Below are 23512 nucleotides of genomic sequence, written 5' to 3' on the forward strand. Positions count from 1 at the left end.
CTGTGCGCTGAAGATGTACACGTCTGGCTCCAAGATAGCAAGTGTTAAATGGCCAGTACTTTTATAGTACTTTATCAACCACAAAGCACTTCACTTTACATATCAGTCAGTCATTCACACACGCGCTCACAGACTGAATAAAATAAAACATTTGAATATGGTAAAATAAAATAATAAAAAAATAGAATGTTTTTTGTCATTCATGTCAGAAAGAAAAACTCATGATGTATACAGATAAAGTTGACTGGAGGGAAAAAGTGTGGTAGGAACAGGTGCACCAGCAACACTGATAACCACAGCCTTGAGAGGAATCTCAAGCATTATCCGTTGAAGAATTTGGGGGAGCTTCACAAGAAGTGAACTAAGCCTGGAGTCTACGCATCAAAAGCCACTAAGTACAGGCAAATCCTGCACATCGATTACAAGCATCTTACCCGGCCTAGTGAGAAAAAGAATTGAACCTTTGTTAATTTTTCTAAAGTTCCCTTTTCAGATGACAGTAAAGTTTGTGTTCCATTTGGAAAGAAAGTTCCCAGTAACTGGAGGAGCTGTGGATCTCAAGCACATCACAGTCAGAGATGGTTTGGGGCGACATGCTGTCTGCTGGTGTTGGTCCAATGTGCTTTCTGAAAACCACCATCAACACAGCCACCCCTCACTAAAATTATAATGTAATTATAACATATAGCATAGAGAGAGAGAGAAAGGTAACCACACTTCTCAGGTAGTTTTTTGTTTTTAACTTGAAACCTGTGCTATTTTCCTGCCTTTTAACAGTTACAGGGTACTTTGTGTTGGTCTGTGACATTCAATAGCATATTTTAAGGCACTGAACACCTATAAGATAAGAGTGCACTGTGTTCCTGCCCTTCTCTGTAGAAATGTCTGTGAAGGGAAAAGGAGGTTTTAGCGATGCTGCTCATAAAATCAGTATGTCTTCATATAAAGTAAAACCTACATTCTGGCGCTTTGGGAAATGCCTAAAACAAAACCTGGAGCATTAATAAAGAGCAGAGACTCCTGCCATTCTTTCAGTGCAGGGCTTGGTTAGCATGGAGACTGAACGTAGGCTGGTGGACATGGCCGACCTGGGAGTCATCCTGATTTTAGGTGAGAACCCCTGCTGCTTGGTCATCAAGGGATGCTCCCCACAAAAGGTACCTTTTGATATTCTTGAGCCGAAGGAAGACAATACTCCATCTTTCCTCCAGGCAAGACAAATGCAATTTCATCAGAATATGTAGATTTTTATGTATGCTTATATATGAACAGTTAAATTCCTTGGTCCAGGTACCATTTTATGCTGAATCAAAAATTCTATTCACAAGTCTAAGAAAAACTGGTAACTAACAATAAAGCAAAGTGAAAAACACTATATAGTACAGATTATATGACATAATTACATTAATGTGAAGCAGATCATTAGTTCACGCATGATGACATACTTTAGTAAATCCATTACTGCAGTGAACATTTCCTCGCCAGCATAAACTTCCTGTGCTGGATAAACCTCCTGTGCTGCTCCTTCCCATCAGCTGGATTCTGGATCACCCCTGCTGCTGACCATGCACTAAATTATTCAGTTGAAAATAAGTCCACATTAAAAATGCATTGAATCGCGAGAATAAGACACAGCAGAACAAACTGCACTGTTTAAACATATGAGAAGGGGGATCAAGGCAGGGACATTTTCCATCATTTGCATAGTTAAAATGGATCCTCTGAGTCTCTGAAATCTATATTTAATATGAGTATTTGGAGTAAATTCATTATGTAAATGTAAATTATGAACAATGACTGATGGTATTTTTAAAATTTTGTTTTGAATGTTAAGTTTTAGTTTCAAAAAGGAGCAGGCTTATGACAAAACCGTTATTTTTATCACAAAGAAAATCACAATCCAAGTCGGATAAAAATGATCTTAATTCATGCAATTGCTGCAATTAAGCAAGAGGAAAATGTTTTTGCTGTGAATATGACCGTTTGAAGTTTGTAGTTGTATAATAATATTTCCCTAAAAATGTAAGTGCAAGTTTATGCTTTGGCAATAAAAGAATTTATTGCAAGGCTGTTACCAGGCTCTTCACCAGGCAAGGAAGCAAATTTGGTCAGCACTGTACTTACATGCACATGCAGATTTTTTAAGGGTTCAATTAAAATCATCTTAGTATCAATTATGAAACTTCCTGTGCTGTTTGTATTACAAATTGGGGGGAAAGTCAATTCTGAGCTCAATATCAACTAATATTTTTCTAAATGCAAAGATTCTTGCAAGTCTGCCAAGAAGATGTTGCGTCTTTGGTTACAGCTACACATTAAGAGGATTCTGCGTGTGTCAGCAAGTATCACTAATGATGGAAGTTTAAGGTGCCAAAGACGCAGTGTTCAAAACATCTAGGAGGATGCTGACAGGATCTGATTTGGACTGTGCTGACTCTGAACATTCCTGTCTCAGATGGACCTGTGGGGGGTGGTCAGACAGAGGGCTCAGCAGCTTATTAAGCCAGCTTTAATGGCCTTGACCCTGGCCCATAACCCCACAGAATTGTCCTGGATGAAGAAAGGTCAAAGTCTGTATAACATTACAGGGTCAGATGAAGTCAGAAATGCATTTTATTTTATTTTATTTCCTTTTGGCTGAGCTCCATCTTAACATCGACTAAGTGGTGGAATTCTGTTAACCTGGTTCTCTCAAGTTTCTCTTCTTGGAAATGTGCTGAAGTTTGCATTTAAACTCGGCAAAGTTTTAAAGCTGTGGGCTAGGTTTGACCTTAACTCACAGCTAAAGGCAATTACAATAGTTTTTAAAAAGGTTTCTGCTTCCGTGAGGCAAACAGGAGACGAGAGCGCGAGGTGCGACAAATGGATCTTGGCTGGACCAAACGCAGCCCTCCAGGTTATGAGACGAATTTTAGACTATTTAACACCAATTTATACACACAGTTATTCATCTTAAATGATAATGCATTAATGTAATGCACTTTGCTTAAATTACTGTCAGTAGCATTCAGGAAATTGCGAAAGATTAGCATTCCAGCAACTGCAAACTCAGACAATAGATATATAGATTTCATTTTTACTAATTTGTGTTTTTTTTTTGTTAAGGATTAATTTATGCATTAGTCACATAAATTATATAACAGCAAAAATGCAAGTTAAAACTCATAACAGAGTCGGTATAACAGACTAATTTGATTAGTTTATGTCAAAATTGGAACAAACAGATCAGCATGAACCCTTCGGAAACTACTGCTGCCAATTTTGCTTTTCATATAATCTTCTAACTTCAAATCCATTGTATAAAAAAGCAACTACATCTCAAACTTTTACAAGTTCTGTTATACTGAATGAAAAAAAGGAAGTGAAACCAGAAACAACAAGATACTGCTTGAATTTGCAAGACTGCATCTGAACAAAAAGAGCTGTGCAGTAACATAGTTTTACCCTTTAAAACTAAGTGCTAGTTTTGAACCTTTGCCAACTCACACTTTTGCTATTTCAAAATATCCTTTTGCACCAGAATCAAACAATGCATTAGTTCATATCTATCTTGGGGAGATTTTTCCATCAACATCCATCGAATACAAGTACTATCCTAAAATGTACTCATTCTGCACAGAGATCTTGTTAGGAGATTACAATACATGTTATCTACCAGATGTCTGATCAATCTTCTCAAATTGATAAATTTCATTGTTGGACAGTCGGGAAGCGCATAGCTGTAAGTTGGTCTGCTTATGAGTAGATTAAATATTAGTAAATTAGGATTAAATGTGTGTAGGGAAAGGGGTCAACTGACTCAAAACACATCAGTAGAAACTCCCTATATAGAGTTACAAAATATGCTGAATCTCAGTTGTCATCGCAATATCAAAATGTGGAATTTCAAAATTGTGAAGGAATGCTTGGATGCAATATTCAGTAGATTATGTTATTACAGGTCCCAAGCATTAAAGCTCTCCGTGTCAGTGGCATATTTGGCTAACTGGATGGACTTTCATTGTTATTTACACCCTCAGTGACAAAGACCCCAAAGGTCAGGCAGTGTGATGATGACCTTGTGATGATGGGGAAAAAAAAAACTGTTCCTAATGTTCTGCAAACCTTAGCCGAATACAACCTGCCAAACAAAGTGATAACCAATCATTGCTTTCATACTATGGAAAACATGTGTAAATATATCACAATTTCATGCTGTAAGTCTCACAGGTTTTAAACAAGAATGGATAACATAATCCAGCTGCTTCCATTTAAAAACAGTAGGAATGTTTATTCTGCTAAATTAATGACTGTTAATCATAATCCTTTTATAATTTATTAATCCTTATTTAAGTAATGAGACATAGACATGAGCAAATATTTAAAGTAAACGTTCATTGAGTAAACGAGCTGCACAGGCAACATTATAACCCGACTGAAGTAAAAGAAATGGGTGCTTTGGTTTCAACTGGGAATATCTGGGTTTCACTGTAGAAACAACATTTATTTGGATAACCATGTGTTACTTATATATAGTCAGACACAACTTTAGATCACACCACACACTGTATGATAGTAGTTATAAAACCACAACTTTTTAAAACCTAATTTAAATAACTAATGAACCGTTTTTTTTTTTTTTGTTTTCTTTAACAGATCACTATCGTTCTAATTTTCCATAACCCCAATCCATCTCTGCACCACTTGGAGTCTCGCTCAACAATTACAGTTCCCACAATTCACCTGCCGATTCCTGCTGCTGAACTCGCAGACATTAGGAATGGAGGTTACAAGTAAACCAATAAGGCTCTTGTGAAATGGCCATGGGATCAATGGGTGGCTTTACGGAGGCAGAACACGTATCCACAGCTGGTCAATTAAGGCAAGGGCGGAACAAGTACACACTCAAACATAAAGAGCTGGAGTTGTTGGCCTTTAAAAACAGAGTTACTTTCCATCTTCAGTCAGCTCTTTTTCTGCAGCATCAAATGAATCAGCGTGTGGGTATCTTGGCAAAGATAATACCATCCATTGTGGAAAAAAATTACTAAGGTACTGCGACACACACACACACACGCACACAAAGGCTATTTTTTATGGCTCAAAATTACTCTTTCTGATAATAGTGGTAAACGGCTTCACAATAGCACATTGATTTTTTTTTTTTTCACAATTGAACGATGAATGTGTGTGTGAGTTGCTCAGTGGTAAAAACTTTCAGCATCCACACATTGAGTTTTTAAGTCACAAAACAAAGCATTAACGTTATTTTTAACACCAGTATGTCATTATGGGTTCCACTCATTGCAAAGATGAAGCACAGCACACGTTCCCTTTACATGTATGCTCGCTTTTTTTCTCTAAAATCAACAAATATTTGTTTAAATGATCAACAGCTACTCACTTGTTCCAAAGCTTTCTGCTTGGATATAGTTGGGTAGAAGTAACAGAGTTGAAATTTCATATTTGTTCATTTTTACAAATTAAAAGATACAACAAAAAAAAGTCTTTGCTGTCAAAAATTAAGTTGGGGTTAGCTTACAATATTTCAGCTCAGTTAAGATTGCCAAGATTATTTTTGTTGGCTACATATTAGAAAAACAAGAGAACTTTTAAAAAAAAAAGTGTCATTTTCAGGCTGCTTATAAAGCAATGGCTTCTTCCTCACAGAGTGGCCTCTCCAGGCAAGTTTGGTGCAGCAAACTTTGGTTTTGAGGTTAACAACACATTTTTTAATCAATAGTAAGGCTTTAACATATTTTCTAGTATATTGCACAGCTAAGAAATGAAGCAATTCTTTATGAGTTACTGGACTTCTGCTCAAATCGTTGTCCATATCAGAACTAGAATCCGAGAACAAGGACACTTCCAAGTTGAGTGAGCTATGTTTGCAAGTCAGAAAAGTTAAGTAATTTTTCTAACTCTTGTGGTTCTGACTGTGGGCTCTCTTTGGATATTGAAGACACATTTTCCAAGACTTTGACTTGGAAAGTCAGAAGTTGCAGAGCAGTCCCTATTTCAGCATCTTACGACTCCCACCTATGTAATCCTCTATGATACCTGCAGACGTAAACAATGTATTTGCATATACCTGACAGTTTGTAATCCTATTAAACCACTGGCACACATAGCACTATGCAACCTTTGTCAGTATGTTTCTTTGGGAAATATTCTAATCGCTCTGTACAGTAGTGAGCAATTCAAAACTTTGCAAATCTCACAAATGTGTTGACTTGCAAGGACGAGTCAAGGTATAACATTAGCTACAACTTTCTAAACAAACTGAACATTACTATTAGTTTTAAATGGCAACAACAATGTGATTCTCACCATTTTATGGATCCAAACACTGACAGAACACGATCACAAAGAGAGACGATGTTTTCTACTGTAAAACTAGCCAACTAATAAATAGTTGCAACCTGCAACTTTCACCATAATGCTGGACATTAAAGACAGGTTTGCTCAGATAGCTCCATCTTTCTAATACTGATTTCCAACACCGCTGGATATTTTTGTAGCCTTTCTGCTTGAAATTCAGAAATGTTTGTGTACAAGCGGAGCACACCGTTAATCCAAAAGACGACGAGACAACCAATATTTTACTATATTCAAGATACCTTCATGCATAGTAAGGACACATAATTACTTAGTAGACATGGAGATTCAGAGAAGCACTCCCTGTACCAAGTAATTAATAAGGGGAAAACAAAGCTCAAAACTAATGAGTCAAAACTTCATGAAGCTCATTAAGTCAAAGGGAAAACAATTTTGACACCAAGCATCATGCAGTGAATCACAACTTATAAAATAAGACATTCTCCCAAGAATGCATCCCAAGTTTACTTGGAACAAGGGATTTCTAGAAAAATGTTAAATATGTGAAAATATATCATCTGCATAGCTATGCAGCTCAACCCATGGACAATAAGTAAGCACATCAGTTTTATTGATCCATATTGCAAGAAATATTTTTGTGGCAACCAGTAATCTTATAGGATTGGAAAACTTTAATATTTAGATACACTTAAATTGAATGAATGAAGTATGATTATAAATATCTTTAAACAACTTTGCTCAGTATTAATAATTTTACAGTGCATACGTTTACCCGGTGCATTTTAAATGTGATATTTGGAACATTTTTTTTATGTTGCAAACACAAAAAACTCTAATTACTTGATGCTGATTTAAATGAAAAATCCTCAGAATTTCTTACAATCTCTGGATAAATAATTGCAATCTCTAAATCTCAACTTTATTTTCTCTTTTGGAGGAATAGGGAAGTTCTCAGAGAGAAACTGAATGAGTCTGTCACATCATTCAGCTGGTATAACTGCAGAGCACCACAACATTTTTAAGGGAGCTGCGTTTGATGCCAATTCATGGAACACTGGTGCCCTCTTGTGGACAATATGCATATTTCACATTTTTAACGTCCAATCAGCTCTGAAGGTGTGGAGGGGGGGGACGTACATCATCTGTATTCTACATGGTCTTTGAAATTCCCACAGAACATTGATTTAAGGTAAATACACATTACCTGAAGGCTGCAGAGTGTGCCAGTTATCGTTAACCTCCAGAAAACACATTGACTTTTAAGATGTTTCACGTCAGCAGCTACAGATTGTAAACTGTTTCGACACAGCCTGGCGAAACAGTTGGAAAATATTTAACACGTGGGAACAAGTGTGTTTCCAAAGCACCTTTTATAAAGGCAATCAACTTCCAGCTTCTCTAGACACACAGCCGGAGAGCTAATGAAATCAATGAATCAATCGAGACATTTCAGCAATAAGGCAGTTCAAAGTGCTGATAAAAGACATAAAAATACAAAGTCATAAAAGACACCCTACAGTGAACAATTGAGAAAACCAGTAAACATTCAATACACATCAAATATGTCGGTCAGTGTTTTGTTTATTATGGTTCAAATGCAACTCTATAAAGGTGGGTTTTTAGTCTAAATTAGTCCGTTTGGACTCTAATTAACTGAATTTAAATGTATGCCACACTTTTCAGATCGATGTAAAAAAAAAAAAAAAAGAATAAATAAACCATTTGTAGTTTCCATCAGATTTATGCAGTACCCTGTGTTGATTATTCACATGAGATTCCAAGAAAATACTAAAGTTATGAATGTGTTCTAGCCTCTGCAAGTGACTGAACAAAGGTGTGAACTCCAACTGTATTTTTCAATTATGGATGTGCCAGAAACTTAGAGGCGGCAAAAAGTCTCCATCAATTACCTTACATTACTGCAAACTTTAAGCAGACAAGCGTTCTGTTTGACACCATTTGTTTTTTTCTGCTTTAATTCACTGCAAACTTTGCAATGTATCATGGCTCTTTCTACTGAAAACACCGCCTGCGGCAGGTCTACCGCCTTGCTATGTAATGGAGCACGCAGGAGATATCGAAATACAATGTTAGAGCGAACGGCGTTTCCCATCCCCACCACTTTCCATTTCTTTTCCTCCACCGCTATCTTGACCCGACTCCAAGGCACGTGACGGTTTCACAATTACCTTCAATTATCCTCACTTCTAGCTCACCAATTACATCCATTATTGATTCTGGAGCCCCCCCCCCAGGGCTGCAAGGCTTATCTGTGGCCTGCCACTGTCTAAGGAAACGAAAGCAGAATGGAAGCACATAATAACCGCTTGCTTCATTTTCGCTCAGTCTATGTCACATCACCACCCACCATACTAAAATTCTATGGCAATCAAGTGTCCTTCAACTCATTATGACCCCCAAAATAGACTCCAAGTGGAGGGAAATGCCATACACAAAAAAAAAAAAAAAAAGTTCAGAACTCGCAACAGAAACTCTAGAAATCTCGGCTGATTTGTCAGCCTAGTCGCTTAAGTAACAACGTAAAAACTGCCTATCTGTTGCAAAACGGTTCGTCCATCATGCAGGTGAGAGAGTGACAGCACGGCATCCTGTCTGTTCATGTAGAAAGCAATGACAGACAGGGAGAGGAATAGCAAACAGGCAGCGTGGAAGGAAGGAAGGAAGGTCAGTTACAAGGTACAGCCGCTGGAAAAGAGTGTAATCACACTCTGCAGCGCCTCTCCTGCCACAATTTTGAATATGATCCTTGCTGACATTTACTGAGACACAAACATAAGCGGCTGTCATCACATGCCGAAGTGAAACATCCATCATCCTGAACACATGCCACGGGTATCTGTGGCGTGGCGCAGCAGCGTCGTTGCCCCGCTGCCACCTTTTATTATGCAAACCTGCAGTGAATGGAGCCAAAATACATTGTTTGCTGTGCAATGCCGCCCTCTTGAGGATTGGAGATGAAGCATAATGTATAGGAAAAATATATAGATCTACCTTTATTGCATTTTCTGGTCCAGTTCTTTGAGAGGCGTTGGTCGCACATACGATACGCTCCAAACCTGTTTGGAAAGTAGGGTTCACAATGTCAGTAGAACATAATCATGTCTCTACATTTATTTTACATACATATGACTTGTGGCATCTAAAGTAACTATTGGTATGAATGTTGTTTTTCCTTTGGAATCATTTTTACAGAGGGGTGGGGGGACGAATTTGAATTAGTCGTGGAGTTTATGTAGTCTACACTGTCTTGAAATTATGTTTACAACACTGCTTTACTTTTACCAAAGACATCATTCAAACAACAAACATGAAATCCATCACATTTTACAACAACAATAACAACAAAAAGCAGTTTGAAGAAAACTGTGTCCATAAGTGATGCAACAGAGATGTTTCCAATATGCTAAAACAAGCAAGCAAGCAACACAGAACTTTATCTAAATAATTCCTTATTAAAAATGTATCATGGGGTAACATTGCTTGTGGGAAGAACATTTGGTTTGCACATTCCAGTTTATCAAGGGTGAATTAATCCTGGGAAAACCTTGGTACGTTTTATATCTGGTATTTAAGAAGTTTGTGCATATGAGATGCACAAACTTCAATAGGTAGCCAAAAAAAGGCCTGTCTGAAAGTTATCCTGCATTCTGTGACTTGGTTGTTACAAGAAGTTTTCTAAACTTACAGTGTACTACTTAAATTTTAAGATTAATAATAATAATAATAATAATAATAATAATAATAAAGCTCAATGGAAAAGGGCAGAAATAGGGAACAGCCTGGTAACCGCTCAATGGATCGAGCGATTTGTTTGAAAACTACAAATTGTTCCCTTTTTCCATTTATCACTTCTTTATTGTTTACTTTTTCAGTTTTTTATATATTTGTTTTCATCATACCAGCTATATTGATACCACAATTGTCGAGCTGTTTAATTGTTTGACTTACTTCCATTTGTATAATATCCCAGCAACGACTTGAAACACCTGTCCTGCAGGAGCTCAATCACGAGTTGGAAAAGGGGCGTGGCTTCCCAACTCTCAACGTGACCTTCACTGGCTGTAGGAAATAAGAGTGAAAATTCATGGCGCACAGCTACAGACATACTGAGTGTGATCGTTTAAAACGTTTAAATCTTATATTCATTTTGGGGTTGATAAACAATTTTTGTCGCCCTCAACTGTTTCGCTTATGTTTCCTCCACGGATTTTGTTTTACAAAAACCCGTAAAATTATAAATACTGCCCAGGTAAATTCTCTAGTTAGCCTACCGAAAGCTTGTCTAAATAAGTATGTTTATTAAGAATAGCGTATTTTTAAGTAACTTAGTCTAAGAAATACATTTAAAAATATAATTGGTAAAATATATAAAAGGTTGGGGGTTTATAACTTTTAAATTTAAATCAATCAGTTAATTCGTCCGACTGCTTTTGTAGAGCACAGAGATGAGCTACATTTACTACATTACATTTACTTGAGCAACTTTTTTTGGGGGAAAAAATTACTTTATAAGAAGTTTTACAACACGATTCTTTTTCGTTTTGCTTGAGTAAAATCACTATTAAATAATACTTCCTCTCAATCATTTGGAGATCAAGTGAATATGCAATAAACATCATTGTTACTAGACGCCCTTTTCACTGTTCCAATATATAAACAATAGCTACTTTAAGTATTAGTTTAGGAAGTCTTATACTGAAAAAATAAATGCTCTGGAAAAGTGATTCGTCGGCCGGAATTTGTTATTTTTGTGGTCATGTCATTAGTTTTTATCTTTTAAATTCTAGTCTTACAATGCCAGAATACATAATTAATACTTTTGTCTACCAGACTACATCATATTCAAATGATCAATTGTACATTGTGATCAAAATCTACTTGAGTAATTTCTTGCATGACTACTCTTTACTTTTACTTGATTAGAAAGATATTGAATTGATACTCCTACTTGATTACAATTATCGGCTACTCTACTTCTGCAAGTATGCACACAACCACTAACAAACACAGAAAATGCTAGCTGATTAAATATTATGTTTCTTATTACTGTTACTATAAAAAAAATGTAAATTCTAGTTATAAAGAAACTTCATGTAGGTCTAAGCACCAACACTGTTTTGTTTGTGCCATTCTTTCCTTTTTCATACATAAACAGAGCATCTCATCTTGTTTCTCATTAGGAATAAACAGCAACGTCTCGTTTTTCCAGCGTGTTTTGACTCATTGTCTGTATGCCATGGTGACTGCAGAAGCTAAGGGGGTGGTACTTGAACGCACCACCGGATCAGTATTGTGTTCAGTGCTGGCTCCTTCTCCGTCCTCCATCAAAGCCCGGCTCCATCTCCGCTGTACGGCGCAGGCCCGAAGTAGCGCAGCCGCTCTGAGGTTAGTGCCCTACCGCGCAATCTCCATTTATTTCAGCCCCGGCGCAGCCGCATCATCAAACCCGGCAGCGCAGGGGCGAGAGCTGATGGTTGTTTAGATGTTGACTCGGAGTGCGATTCTTTAGCATTTGACGCTGTTTTTCTTCTTCTTTTTTTTTTTTGGGAGGGAAAGATGTTGTTGGCGCGTTTCGACAACCAGCTCAGACAGAGAGAGTAGCAGCTCTGGATGAGCTCTAGGCCGCTCGGCCTCTTTTTAGCGTTATGTTTTGTTTCATATTGCGCGGGTTTCATGCTAGCTGTTGCATTACTGTTGATCGCCTCACACCCTACGCAGACATCGTTATTGTTCACATTTTAAAGCCGAATTACTGATATGTATTCGTAATAGTGTTGATATCATTCAGTTAATCGACTGTTCACCGCTAAATGGTTAGCCAGGAAGCTAAGTAGCCGAATGTAGGACATAGCTAGCTTAGCTTCCTAGAGGACTCATTGATAACAGACTGAAACAAATGTCCTCCGACGCCTGTTTCTGTTAGTATGAGCCTCGTTACAGACTTTATGAATTATTACACGCTTATTTATGGCTCAGGGTTATTCGTCCCACTGCGAAGATCCACTGCAAACAAGCTTATGAGAAATAAATTAGAAGTTTAGCTGATTTTCTTTTCTATTATATCTTTTGGATACGAAGTGATACATTGACAAATTTGCTAATTTATGTGATATTTTTATTGATACTTTTGTAACGGACACTCTTTAAATTCTGCAGTCTCAGTTTAAAATAATTTATGCTTAAATAAAGTGTGCAAAATTCCTGTACGCATGTATGTGTTTGAGATGTTTGTTTTCCTTGTTAATATGATCGTCACCTCTTAGGCTGTAATAACCAAAATAGTTTACACATTCACACACCCAATTAACCACTTGTAATGTGCTCTGTTGGTATGAAATAGTTGAGATTACATACTTACATATAGCGTTCTGTTATGGTTTTTTACTTTATGGCCCATCAGGTTGAACAGTTGCCTAGTTATCCATAGCCTGCAGGATAAACATTAACTTGTCACACAGCAAATTGGGAATACTGTTAACAAAAAATATATGTCATTTATTCCAACTGCGAAATGTATTTAAAAAAATACTTTTATGTGCCTAGTGTGCAGGTAATCATGCATTTTTGCTGGTAACACAATTATGACAAGCTACTAGCTAGCTAATTAGCCTATATGCTATATCTTCAGTAAGCAAAAGTGTTGGTGCTTCAGTGCTTTTAGCACCATTTCCTTGTTTTTCTTTTTTGCAAACATCAGAATTTATCTTTTTTTAAAAGTGAAGTAGAATGTTAAGTACCCTTCTTTCAGCCAGCATACCAGCAGTGCACAGCTCGGGCATGAGCCTTGCACTTTCATTATCTCCTTATTAGGACTGGAGATCAGAGAAATATTAACACCGTGTAGCTTAAGTGGTTTTGAAACTTTTCAAAAACCTTTGCTCATTTCTGCTGCTTAAAATGCTGACTGATTTTCTGTCCTTACCATAAAGGCGTCAGCCAAACCCGACACAGTTGCCCTGGTAACGAATCGGTACACATCCTGTTTCAAAATTGTCTAATTCTATTGATTAGAATATGTAATTCTGGTATAAATTAAATAAAATGGAACTTGCTGGTTCATCGACAGCAGCAATCAGAGAGGAACAGCATTATATTTAACTCAGCTGCTGAGCAGGTTAGGTTGGTAACTGACTCTATAAGCCTAGCCCATCACCAAGGTACCTGACTCAGGAGATTTTATCAGCCTTTTTTTTTTTTTTGACTTCCTAGACTTAGACCTGACGTTTCTAAAATCTGATTAAAAAGGAGTCATTAAAAGGAGTTATTTTATCACTCCTTGGCTGAATGTTTAGGACCTTGTCCTTCTAGAAGATGAACCTCCACACAATATCAAGTCTCTCGTAGCCCCTATCATGAATCAGTTCCTGTTTCCAGACCCGTTTCTATAAAAGAAACATCATATGAAACAATCCATGCATTGGTAAAATGTCCTCGTCATGCAAAGCCACACGTCTTCTTGAACTTTCTCCGGCAGTACTGTCGATCTCGCTGTGTAAGCTTGGCGGCTGATAATGGACGAACACACCGTGAACACGACAGAACACATGACCACCATCGAGGCGAGCGCCGTCAGCCAGCAGGTTCGTTTCACCGTTCAAATTTTGCAGATTCCAAGTGACAAAAACGTTTTTGCTTCTTTGCGTATTGCCCCGTAAAATATGTTTTCTGTCATTGTGTTCTTCTGATGTATTTCCTGTAGGTACACGTGACCACCTTCACAGAAGCTTCGATGATGAGCGCGGAGGAAGACTCGACGTCCTCGCCGGACGACGACCCCTACGATGACACGGACATCCTCAATTCAGCTGGCACTGATGAGGTCACTGCTCACCTGGCTGCTGCAGGTGGGAACAATATTTACCCGCTCGAGCGAAAACGCGGTTCCAAAAGAGTTTTAAGAAGCGACTTCATGCTGGGAGGTTTTATGCGCTGCCTCTCAGGTGGTGGTTTTATAATTCAAATAGCTTTTATGAAGTGTAATTCACTTGGTTTGACAGCAGGTGGTGCCATTGTTCTTGACATGATTGGAGAACATTGTCCCTCCTGCATCTGGATTTTGCAGATTCCTCACCTAACAGCTCGACGTCTGGAGAAAAATCTGCCCTGTATATTCAAGATAAACTTTCTTATTATGCGTTTAAAATGACTGAGAAGTTTGCAAATTTAAATCTGGAAAAATATAGAAAATATTATGCGGTTCTTCCGTTGCAATCGCAAGTTGTTTCAAAAGCAGATAGCAGCTAAATGAAGAAAAAGCTTTCTTTATTTTATTTTTTTTTGTAGAATTTAAAGTAATTTGTCGCTTGCGTCTCAGGTCCAGTAGGCATGGCTGCGGCTGCCGCCGTAGCAACCGGCAAGAAACGAAAAAGACCTCACATCTTTGAGTCCAACCCTTCCATCCGGAAAAGGCAGCAAACCCGTCTGCTCAGGTGAGTCACACCAACACATCTACAAAATTGTAACTTGAGACATCTGAGCTCGCGTCGACGCTGCTTTTGATTCAACAAATGGAGTAAAACGCGACGTATGTTTACAGGAAACTGCGTGCCACACTGGACGAATACACCACCAGAGTGGGCCAGCAGGCCATAGTGCTGTGCGTCTCTCCCTCCAAACCGAACCCGGTGTTTAAAGTTTTTGGTGCGGCTCCTCTGGAGAACGTAGTGAGTGGATCCACGTTTCGTACAGTGCGCTTTGCAGAAATGTTTGGGAAATAAATGGTGCTGAGCCCCACGAGGAATACTTTTATGTAACCCCCACAAAAGTTTTGCTAAAGTCTTAGGTTATATTTGTGAAATCATGCAAAAAAAATAAAAAATAATAATCCCAGGTTCATGCTCCCCAAGTTTTTAGAGATCCCAAAAATCTTTATCAAGATCCTGTGTTAAATTCGAAAGATCCCACTAAGGGTTCAAAAGTGGCTTTTTGTGAAATCCTGCAAAGGTTTTGAAAGTCGTCCAGTTTTATTTCCCCCAGAATTTTGCGTAGAACTCCTGTGATTTTCAAAACATTTCCTAAATCTCTCAAAAGTAGAACCATGGATGTTTGAAGAGCTTTGCAGGATCTGGCAAAACAAAAACTGCAGTCCTGGAACTTGGGATTTTGCAAAGCTGTAAAGCACTTTGTTTTATTTAAGCAAAACGTAAATTATAAAAGCAGTAAGTTTTCTTTACATAATCCACTATCCCCTGTCTCTGTCATATCAGTTCTTTTTTTTTTTTCTTTTTTTTTCCAAGGTGCAAAGTTGAAAAATATCTAAAGAATATCTAAATTCCTCCAGAACAAATAGCATAATCAGGCCACGGTCCACCAAAGCTCTGTTTTTAACATAACAAGTGTTCTTGTAGCTTTTATTTTCATATATAATTTTAATCCAAACATTTTCCGCATAATTCACCGTGTCGTGATGTCTGCTGATCTCCAGGTAAGGAAGTATAAGAGCATGATGTTGGAGGACCTGGAAAACGCGCTGGCTGAGCACGCGCCTGCAGGTGGAGAGCTGGCCTCAGAGCTGCCGCCGCTCACCATCGACGGCATCCCAGTCTCCGTGGATAAGATGACACAGGTGAGACGTCCACAGACTCCTGTCCCGTTAAATGAAGGAGCAGCTGCTGGCTGCGCAGTTAGTCGATGTTCCCAGCAGAGGGCGCCCTCTGACAAACCAGAGTGGCGTAAAAGAAATTATTTTATGCATTAGTATTTCCTTGGGATTTTTTTATGGAACAGGAAGTAGTGCATAACTGCGAAGTAGAGCTGAAATTTTCTAAATGTTTTACAAGAAAAATGAGTGAAAAGTGTTACACGCGTTTATATTAAGCTCCCTTAAACAAAACCCCAGTTCTTTACAGCAGAGCCATTTAAATGTACGCAAATGCACACGTTTAATTTTTCCTTCCCCTTTTCCCCGACGTCAGCCGCGACACCCAATTCGCAATTAAACGCCGAATCAGCCGAAGCGGGGCAGCATCTCCCGTCTTTCAGAAAGCGAGAGGAAGGAAGCGCGGCGGCGTCTATCTCTCCCGCCTGGCGGGCCTTTCGCTGGCAGCATTAGTCCTCTGTTCGCCCGAGGGAGCCCGGCTTGTTTACGCCGCCGTCTCCCTGTGCAGCTGACGCACCCTGCGGCTCGTCGTCAGAGCTGGGCACGCCGGGCGGCCCTCAGAGACGGTCCACGTCCCGGGGAGCTTTCCCAGCCAATCCCGCGGCCCAGATAAATCCTCGGAGGCCAGGTGTCAGTTGCTTTGTTTTTCTGGAGGTTGTAGGATGGGATTATCGTGAGTAACCTGTCGCCTCACTCAGCGCGGCGAGGCCAGGTGGAACGGTGCGGCTGCTCTTGGAGAGATGTGTGTGGTGCCGTGTGTTGGAAACGGGCGGCCTTCCTCCCTCTTGTGGGAAAACCTCGCAAACCGAGGGGATAGAAGTCATTAAAGCGAGCTGCTTCTCCTGATACACACCACAATACAATAATCTGCAATGTGTTTGACACACATAGGCTCCCGTCACATACAAGGAGCATCTGTAGCAGGTGATCCCAGGTCTAGGCTGAGCCTGTAATTACCCCCCAGTCTTGTTAGGTTCAGGGACCTGGCAATACAGCCCGCCATGCCGCACTCTGATTGGCCCACTGCTTCGGAGGATTAAGATTGGAAGCCGCGGGGGGAGAGGTGGAGGGGGGTGGTCGGCATGAGGGCAACATGCCACTTAACAAACTAGCCACTTTAATTAAGCCATCTGGCCCCGCACACAAACATCCGCATCACCCACAGGTGGAAACGCAAGAATCCCTTTACAGCTAAGTCCCTGCCCTTGGCTAATCCAAGCTGCGTCCCACTGCTCGCCGAACCCAAGCTTCCCTCGCTCCAGCCACCAGATGTAGCCTCTGTTTCGTCGAAGCGGCTTGTAATTAAGTGCCGCCGACCCTCCATTTTCTTCCGAGATCCATTTTGTCGTGCGTCGTCATGTGACGCCCTGCAAGGCAGTTTATTGGCGGATGATTGTGACTTAGGAGATGGTGGGGGGGGGAGGGGGGGACTATTAGGGAGGAGGCAGGGATTTATTTCTCTCAGAACCAAATTTAGCCCTGTGATGTCAAGGTAGGCAGACGCTGCAATGCCTCATTGTGCAATATAATCCTCTGGTGATGTGTGCATATTACTGGGACACTGAGGACACGGGCACTAAAACCCCACCACTGCATGCCGGGAACTGTGGCTGTATGCATTATTTGAGAGGCATAGGCGGGACATTATGCATTTGAATATTAGTAAATACAAAAAGTTTATTCTTTACATCAAGCATTCCTGCTTAAACTGAAACATGGATGGCGAAAACCATCCAGTGACAGAGTGGAGTGGAGTTAAATCGAACCCTTGTGTTGTTTTAAAAAACAGCTGTAAGAAATCAACTTAAAGAGTGGGTGAAATTTAGCGTTTTACATGTAGGCCAAAAAACAAATCGCGCTGCCGGAGGTTCTCCTGGTGTCGGCCTGGAGCCGCAGCCATAGATCGGTCTCCCAATGAACACGTTCTCCTTTGAGCAACCCCGTTTCTATTTGCAGTTCTTCACCCTCTCTGTGTGTGTCTGATCGATGTGCGTCCACTGCGGCCCGCTCAAGGGCGTGTGCGCGTCAACGTGTGGCCTTTTTGACCGAGGAAAAAAAAAAGATTTGTCATTTTTTATCTTTCCGTCTCGTGTCTTCGTTCCAGGCTCAACTGCGAGCCTTCATTCCAGAGATGCTGAAGTACTCGACGGGCCGAGGAAAGCCCGGCTGGGGCAAGGAGAGCTGCAAGCCCGTGTGGTGGCCTGACGACATCCCCTGGGCCAACGTTCGCAGCGACGTCCGCACCGAGGAGCAGAAGCAAAGAGTACGAAGCGTTTCCGTGCGGTTACTTGACTGAAAACCCTTCCTACGAAGTTGGCAAATGTTTTTGGGTGTTCTGAACCGGTCTTCTCCGCGCGTCCTCCTCCAGGTGTCGTGGACGCAGGCGTTGCGGACCATAGTGAAGAACTGCTACAAGCAGCACGGCCGCGAGGATCTGCTGTACGCGTTCGAGGACCAGCAGGTGACGACCGTGAGCGCCGCCCAGCACCACCTGACGGCGGCCCAGAGCATCGCTCACCTGGTGCCATCGCAGACTGTCGTGCAGACCGTCAACAACCCCGACGGAACCGTCTCGCTCATCCAGGTGCGCGCAGGCGTGCGCTGCCCTGCTTTCGTCGAGAGTTTTGAGCGGCTAAATGTTTCTCAAGATTCCCGCGGGAAGCTTTCATTCATTTTTTTTTTTATTTTTATTTTTTATCATTTTTCTTTTCCAGGTCGGCACGGGACACACGGTCGCAACTCTGGCAGACGCGTCCGAGCTTCCCGGCGTCACGGTGGCGCAGGTCAACTACTCGACTGTTACAGACGGGGAGGTAACGTTACTCCGTGTTGGTTTTTGAAACATTCGTTACACCGAATGTAGACGTACGTAATTAACAGAGGGAGTGGAGGTAAAGGTAGAACGCTGCAACCTTTTTTTTTTTTTTTGTGTGTGTTCTGAAACTACATTTTCCCACGGTGGAACAGAACTGGGCCACACTCCAGGGAGGAGAGATGACCATCCAGACAACTCAAGCGTCAGAGGCCACGCAGGCCGTAGCGTCGCTGGCTGAAGCCGCAGTCGCTGCCAGTCAAGAGATGCAGTCTGGAGCCACCGTAACCATGGCTCTCAACAGGTCAGTCGGCTGGGGGCGGGGTCATGTAATGGCCCATCAAAGTGGGCGTCGGCTTATGCTTCTTAGGGTATGTATGGTAACTACAAGGAAAAATGTGAACCTCTTCCTTGAGAGTTTTACGCAGAAAAAAAAACTTTTAGCACTTTGCAAGACAGACTTCACTGTGACAGGAAGTAAAGTGATATTTTATTGTTACGACATGCGTTCACACCCTCGCCCCTTGAGCGAGCAACTATTTGCACTTTTCCTCATATTTTACTGCTTTGTAAAACATAAAATAATGCATAAAAGTACTTTTTTTTTTTTTTACTTCTACGCTTTCATATTTGAAATATTTTTGATAAATATACTGCGCTGAGTTATACTGTGAAGTCTTATTTTAACTTTGTTGTCAAAATACTCCACAGTATGTAGCCAAAACAAAAAAAACACTCACATTTTCAATGTCTGGCAGAAAACGCTGAGGTTTCCACCTGCGCCGTGGCGCATTCACCCCCATGTCTCTCGTATTTGTTTGCGCCACTCTTAATTTTCGCTTGAATAAAACTTGCGTCTGCTTCAGCAGGTCACCTGGGTTGAACGCTGATGAGTCACCTTGCCTCTCGTGCCATTTCAGCAGCTAATTAATTACCCGACGGCGAATTGTTTGTCATACAAGAACTGTTAATTTTTATATATTTTTTTTTTCAAAATTAGAAGCCATGGGGGCGGCGGCTGAGATGAATTGGATTCGATTCACAGTACAAAAGATGTTTTGTTTTGTTTTTCTTGAAAGAAAAAGAAAGTTTTGAATTTGCTGAATTCATCATTAATTGCCTGAGATGTTTGCTCGCTCTCCACTGCACCACTGTCATGGCAATCCTTTTTCAGACGTGCATGAGCATCTCCCATCGGGCCTTGTTACCTGCGCCCTCCTGAGTCCTGCTTCCTCTGCCCTCCCCTGCTGCTGTTTACTCGTGCTGAGCTGCTCCTCTCCTCTCACCCTGGAACATTTTGTCTGTTTTCCAGCTCCCGAAACCTCTCTGTTGTTTTTTTTATTTATTTATTTTTTTTTATCACTAAGTACTCTTACAGCGCCTCTTCCTTTCCGCTTATCTTGTGCTTCTGTCACAAATATGATTGCCGGCCGTCGCAGTTGCTTCCATGAGTTCATATCAAAGCTGCGGCGGTAATAAGCTGGCGATAATTCCACCGAGTCGATCTGGTTAATAAAACTGCTCCGGTAAAGCCGTAGCACCTGGCCTTTGGGGAGATGTGACAGATTCCCTGTAAGTCCAGACAAGTAAAGCCTCTTACCGCTCATACACTCCTGCCTCTTCACCTCACATCTCTAATAACCCGTGAGCTCGTGCGTGTGTGTGCGTGTGTATATGTCGCAAAGCTTTTAGGCTTTCTGCCAGAAGATTGTATCTTTAGGCTCTAGACTTTCCATCTATCCTTTTTTTTTTTTTTTTGCTAATGCAATAGCATTTTAAAAACGTGTGCACAAATGTGTTTTGGTTGTGTTGCAGCGAGGCAGCAGCCCACGCCGTAGCAACGCTGGCCGAGGCCACTCTTCAAGGAGGGGGTCAGATCGTGCTGGCGGAGACGGCAGCTGCTGTGGGGGCTCTGGCCGGGGTCCAGGACGCTACAGGTACCGCTTCTCGCCCCTCTGCGTCATCGGAAGCATACGACCGAAGTGTTCGCGAGCCTTCGTTTTTTCCCACGTCAAAGCCACAGACTCGAGTGTAGCTTATTGGGATTTTTGCCTGACTCGCCAACCGTCGCAAAGTAGTTCGGAAATGTGAAACGAGAGAAAAATTGTCATTTTCACACTTTTTTTTTTTTTTGAACAACTGAGATCCAAAGACGTTTGGCCTTCATTTGTGTTCGAAGCACCCCATGATTTTATTTCAGGGCGTCTGAATAAAGGGAAAACCACCACTGTATTTTCTATCAGTGTATCACATGAAATTCCATATTTTAGGTCAGAATGGGTGAAGTTTCGCAAATGCTAACCAGTCAATGGCGTTTCCAATTAGCCTTACTACGTCTAAGCTTCACACCAGTGACACTCATCTTAGTTTTAATCTACTCTGTGCTAATTTAACAGATGGCGTGTTTCATCTGTGTTGCACCTTGTAGTAACACTTCCTGCTTCGAATGATAACGTTATTACAGTGCTAAACAAAAACGGAACCACTCCAGATCCATGAATAGATCCCTCCTACAAAGCTTGATCCACTCCATTATCAATCCTGGGTTTAATCGCTTCACCAGCTGTCAGCATACACACACACACACAGATGTCCTCTTACGTTTCTGCGTACAGTTCATGCACACGCTGGCACGGTTTCACCTGCTTGTTTAGATTTTTCGAAATGCCTGCTCTCGGATGGACAATTCAGACACACGAAGATGTTTTGAGCCAGCATCGCTCTGGGACGGAGCACTTGTAGAAGATCAATCGGTTCGCATTCTTGTCTCAGCTTACTGTTCACGGCCTGCAGAGGTCAAGAAAGCCCGTGAGCGAAGCGCGTGCCACAACGTGCACATAGCGAGCACAGCGCAAGAAGTTGCTACAACTAAACTTACAACAAAGATAAATGGGGGAAATTGAAGATGAGCCGAAAGAAACTTTTTTTCTGGGAATCTAAAGTAGAGTAAAACGAATGAGTGCATTTTAACCTGGTCTAAGCTTACAGTTACAGGAGCGATCGCAAGCCGCTGCCATGTCCCGCGGTGATATTCGGGCCTTCTTGTGGCACAGTGACAGCTTGCAGGGAGGAGCAAAAGGCCCACATGTCCGCAGCAAATAATCCCTGCAGGCAGAGACTCAAAACACCAAAACAGCTGGGAATGGGGGAAGCGAGCCGAGGGTGTCCGATTGGTAGAATGCTCAATGAAGTAAGACGCAGGGTCCCTACACAATCTGAGGGAGTGTGGAATTTCATTTTATTAGCTTCCACGGCTGGATAAATGTGGGGAAAAAAGAGAGGTTTGTATCAATACATCCCTCCGTCCGTCCTTTGACCATTCTATTCATTCATCAACACATAGATCCGTTTAACCCAACAACAACAAAAAAACGTCATCGTTTGATAATTGATCGTTCCTCTGCTTGGGTTGTTGACGCCGGTTCCGCTCTGTGTTGTTCCCGTCAGGATTGGTCCAGATCCCGGTCAGCATGTACCAGACGGTAGTGACCAGCCTCGCCCAGGGCAACCGGCCGGTTCAGGTGGCGATGGCGCCCGTCGCCACGCGCATAGACAACACGGTCACGCTGGACGGCCAGGCGGTGGAGGTCGTGACCTTGGAGCAGTGACACTGTGGACCTCGGACGGAGTAGAATGCACTGAACAGCCATCTTGGAGACTTTGTTTCTCTTCTGTTTTTTTTTTTTTTGTTGTTTTTTTTCCAAGACAACACATTGTGTACGATGTTGAATATATTTTTAAATGTACCACTGCAGGGGAAAGTAAAAATGATTACCAATGCATTGTGTTTACTATGTAAAAGATAAGGCTTTCGTTGTTATATTTCATTTATCTTCATATTTTTTAAGCTCTGTGATGTTGAGTGTCTAGTATTTATTTCTGTAAAATGAATCCTCACTATACAAACAAACAAAAACAACAACAACAACAAAAAAAACCCGGAAGGAAAGCCACCACAATATCATCACGATCAATTTTGGGCTTGATGTGTACGTTGCTATGTAATGCTAGTCGATTATTTTTGTTTGTGCCTCGGTCAGCGGTCACTCCCTTCGGCTCCTCTCGTTCCCCATCGCTGCTCCTTCACACACTCCCGCATCATTTCCTCACATTAGAGGGGAAGGCTAAATTAAATTACATTGTCTTGTCATGTGCTTGTTTTCGTTTTTCTTTTCTCATCCCCAAACATGCCAAAGATTGGCAGTCTCAGGATATACATTATGCTGTTGTTTACTGCTGCGCTACTAAACCCGTCTTGTTTTTTTTTATATATACATATATATTATTATTAATATTTATAGTGCATGAAGTTGGAGGCGCAACCTTTAGTATGTTATTTTTAACATGGATCTCTTGAATCATCTTGGATCGGCGTCCCTCCGCTACGTTGCTGGAAGTCAAATTTGGATTAAATGTGACAACATTTGTAATGCAGATGAACATTTTGAGCCGCAAAATAAACGACGTGTGTCTCCAGAGTGGACGTCTGAAGCAGCTGTAACTTTTACTTTAAACTCCACCGACTCCAGTGAGATGTTTCTCGGTCAAACGGCTCCTCTGCTGATGGGTAAACCTTCCTAACGTAGGTCGTGTGTTAACTCATTAATATTAAATAACTAAAGTGACAATGCGATTTCAAATATTTGGGGGTTATTTAGTACTTTTGACTGTCTCTGTGTTGGCAGAAACTACAGTCGAAGTGTTTTGTTTGTCTCATCTTTGCAGACCTGTTTCAATGTAGCGACACCGGGTGGGTCGTCAGC

At 41.1% G+C, this 23512-nt stretch overlaps 1 protein-coding gene and 1 long non-coding RNA gene across 2 annotated transcripts in view; one reads left to right on the top strand and one right to left on the bottom strand.

The window, feature by feature from the left end:
* Positions 1–10370, bottom strand: part of LOC108165881 (uncharacterized) — a 77199-nt gene extending 66829 nt beyond the window's left edge. Inside the window, exons 1-2 of the long non-coding RNA XR_001776215.1 lie at positions 10288–10370; positions 9331–9395 (exon numbers count right to left, since the gene is read on the bottom strand). This is a non-coding gene — a long non-coding RNA (uncharacterized LOC108165881). The remainder of the gene's footprint in view (positions 1–9330; positions 9396–10287) is intronic.
* A 1240-nt stretch (positions 10371–11610) lies between these two features.
* On the top strand, positions 11611–23232 carry nrf1 (nuclear respiratory factor 1). The gene is made up of 12 exons (XM_008400678.2): positions 11611–11724; positions 13814–13919; positions 14039–14183; positions 14654–14768; positions 14876–15002; positions 15764–15904; positions 18042–18200; positions 18306–18521; positions 18652–18750; positions 18905–19053; positions 20565–20686; positions 22197–23232. Exons 2-12 carry the CDS (start codon positions 13851–13853, stop codon positions 22355–22357), a joined length of 1503 nt encoding a protein of 500 aa, XP_008398900.1. The 5' UTR covers positions 11611–11724; positions 13814–13850; the 3' UTR covers positions 22358–23232.
* Positions 23233–23512: the final 280 nt, after the last annotated feature.

Source organism: Poecilia reticulata, linkage group LG23, assembly GCF_000633615.1.
Source record: "Poecilia reticulata strain Guanapo linkage group LG23, Guppy_female_1.0+MT, whole genome shotgun sequence".
Taxonomy (NCBI): Eukaryota; Metazoa; Chordata; class Actinopteri; order Cyprinodontiformes; family Poeciliidae; genus Poecilia; species Poecilia reticulata.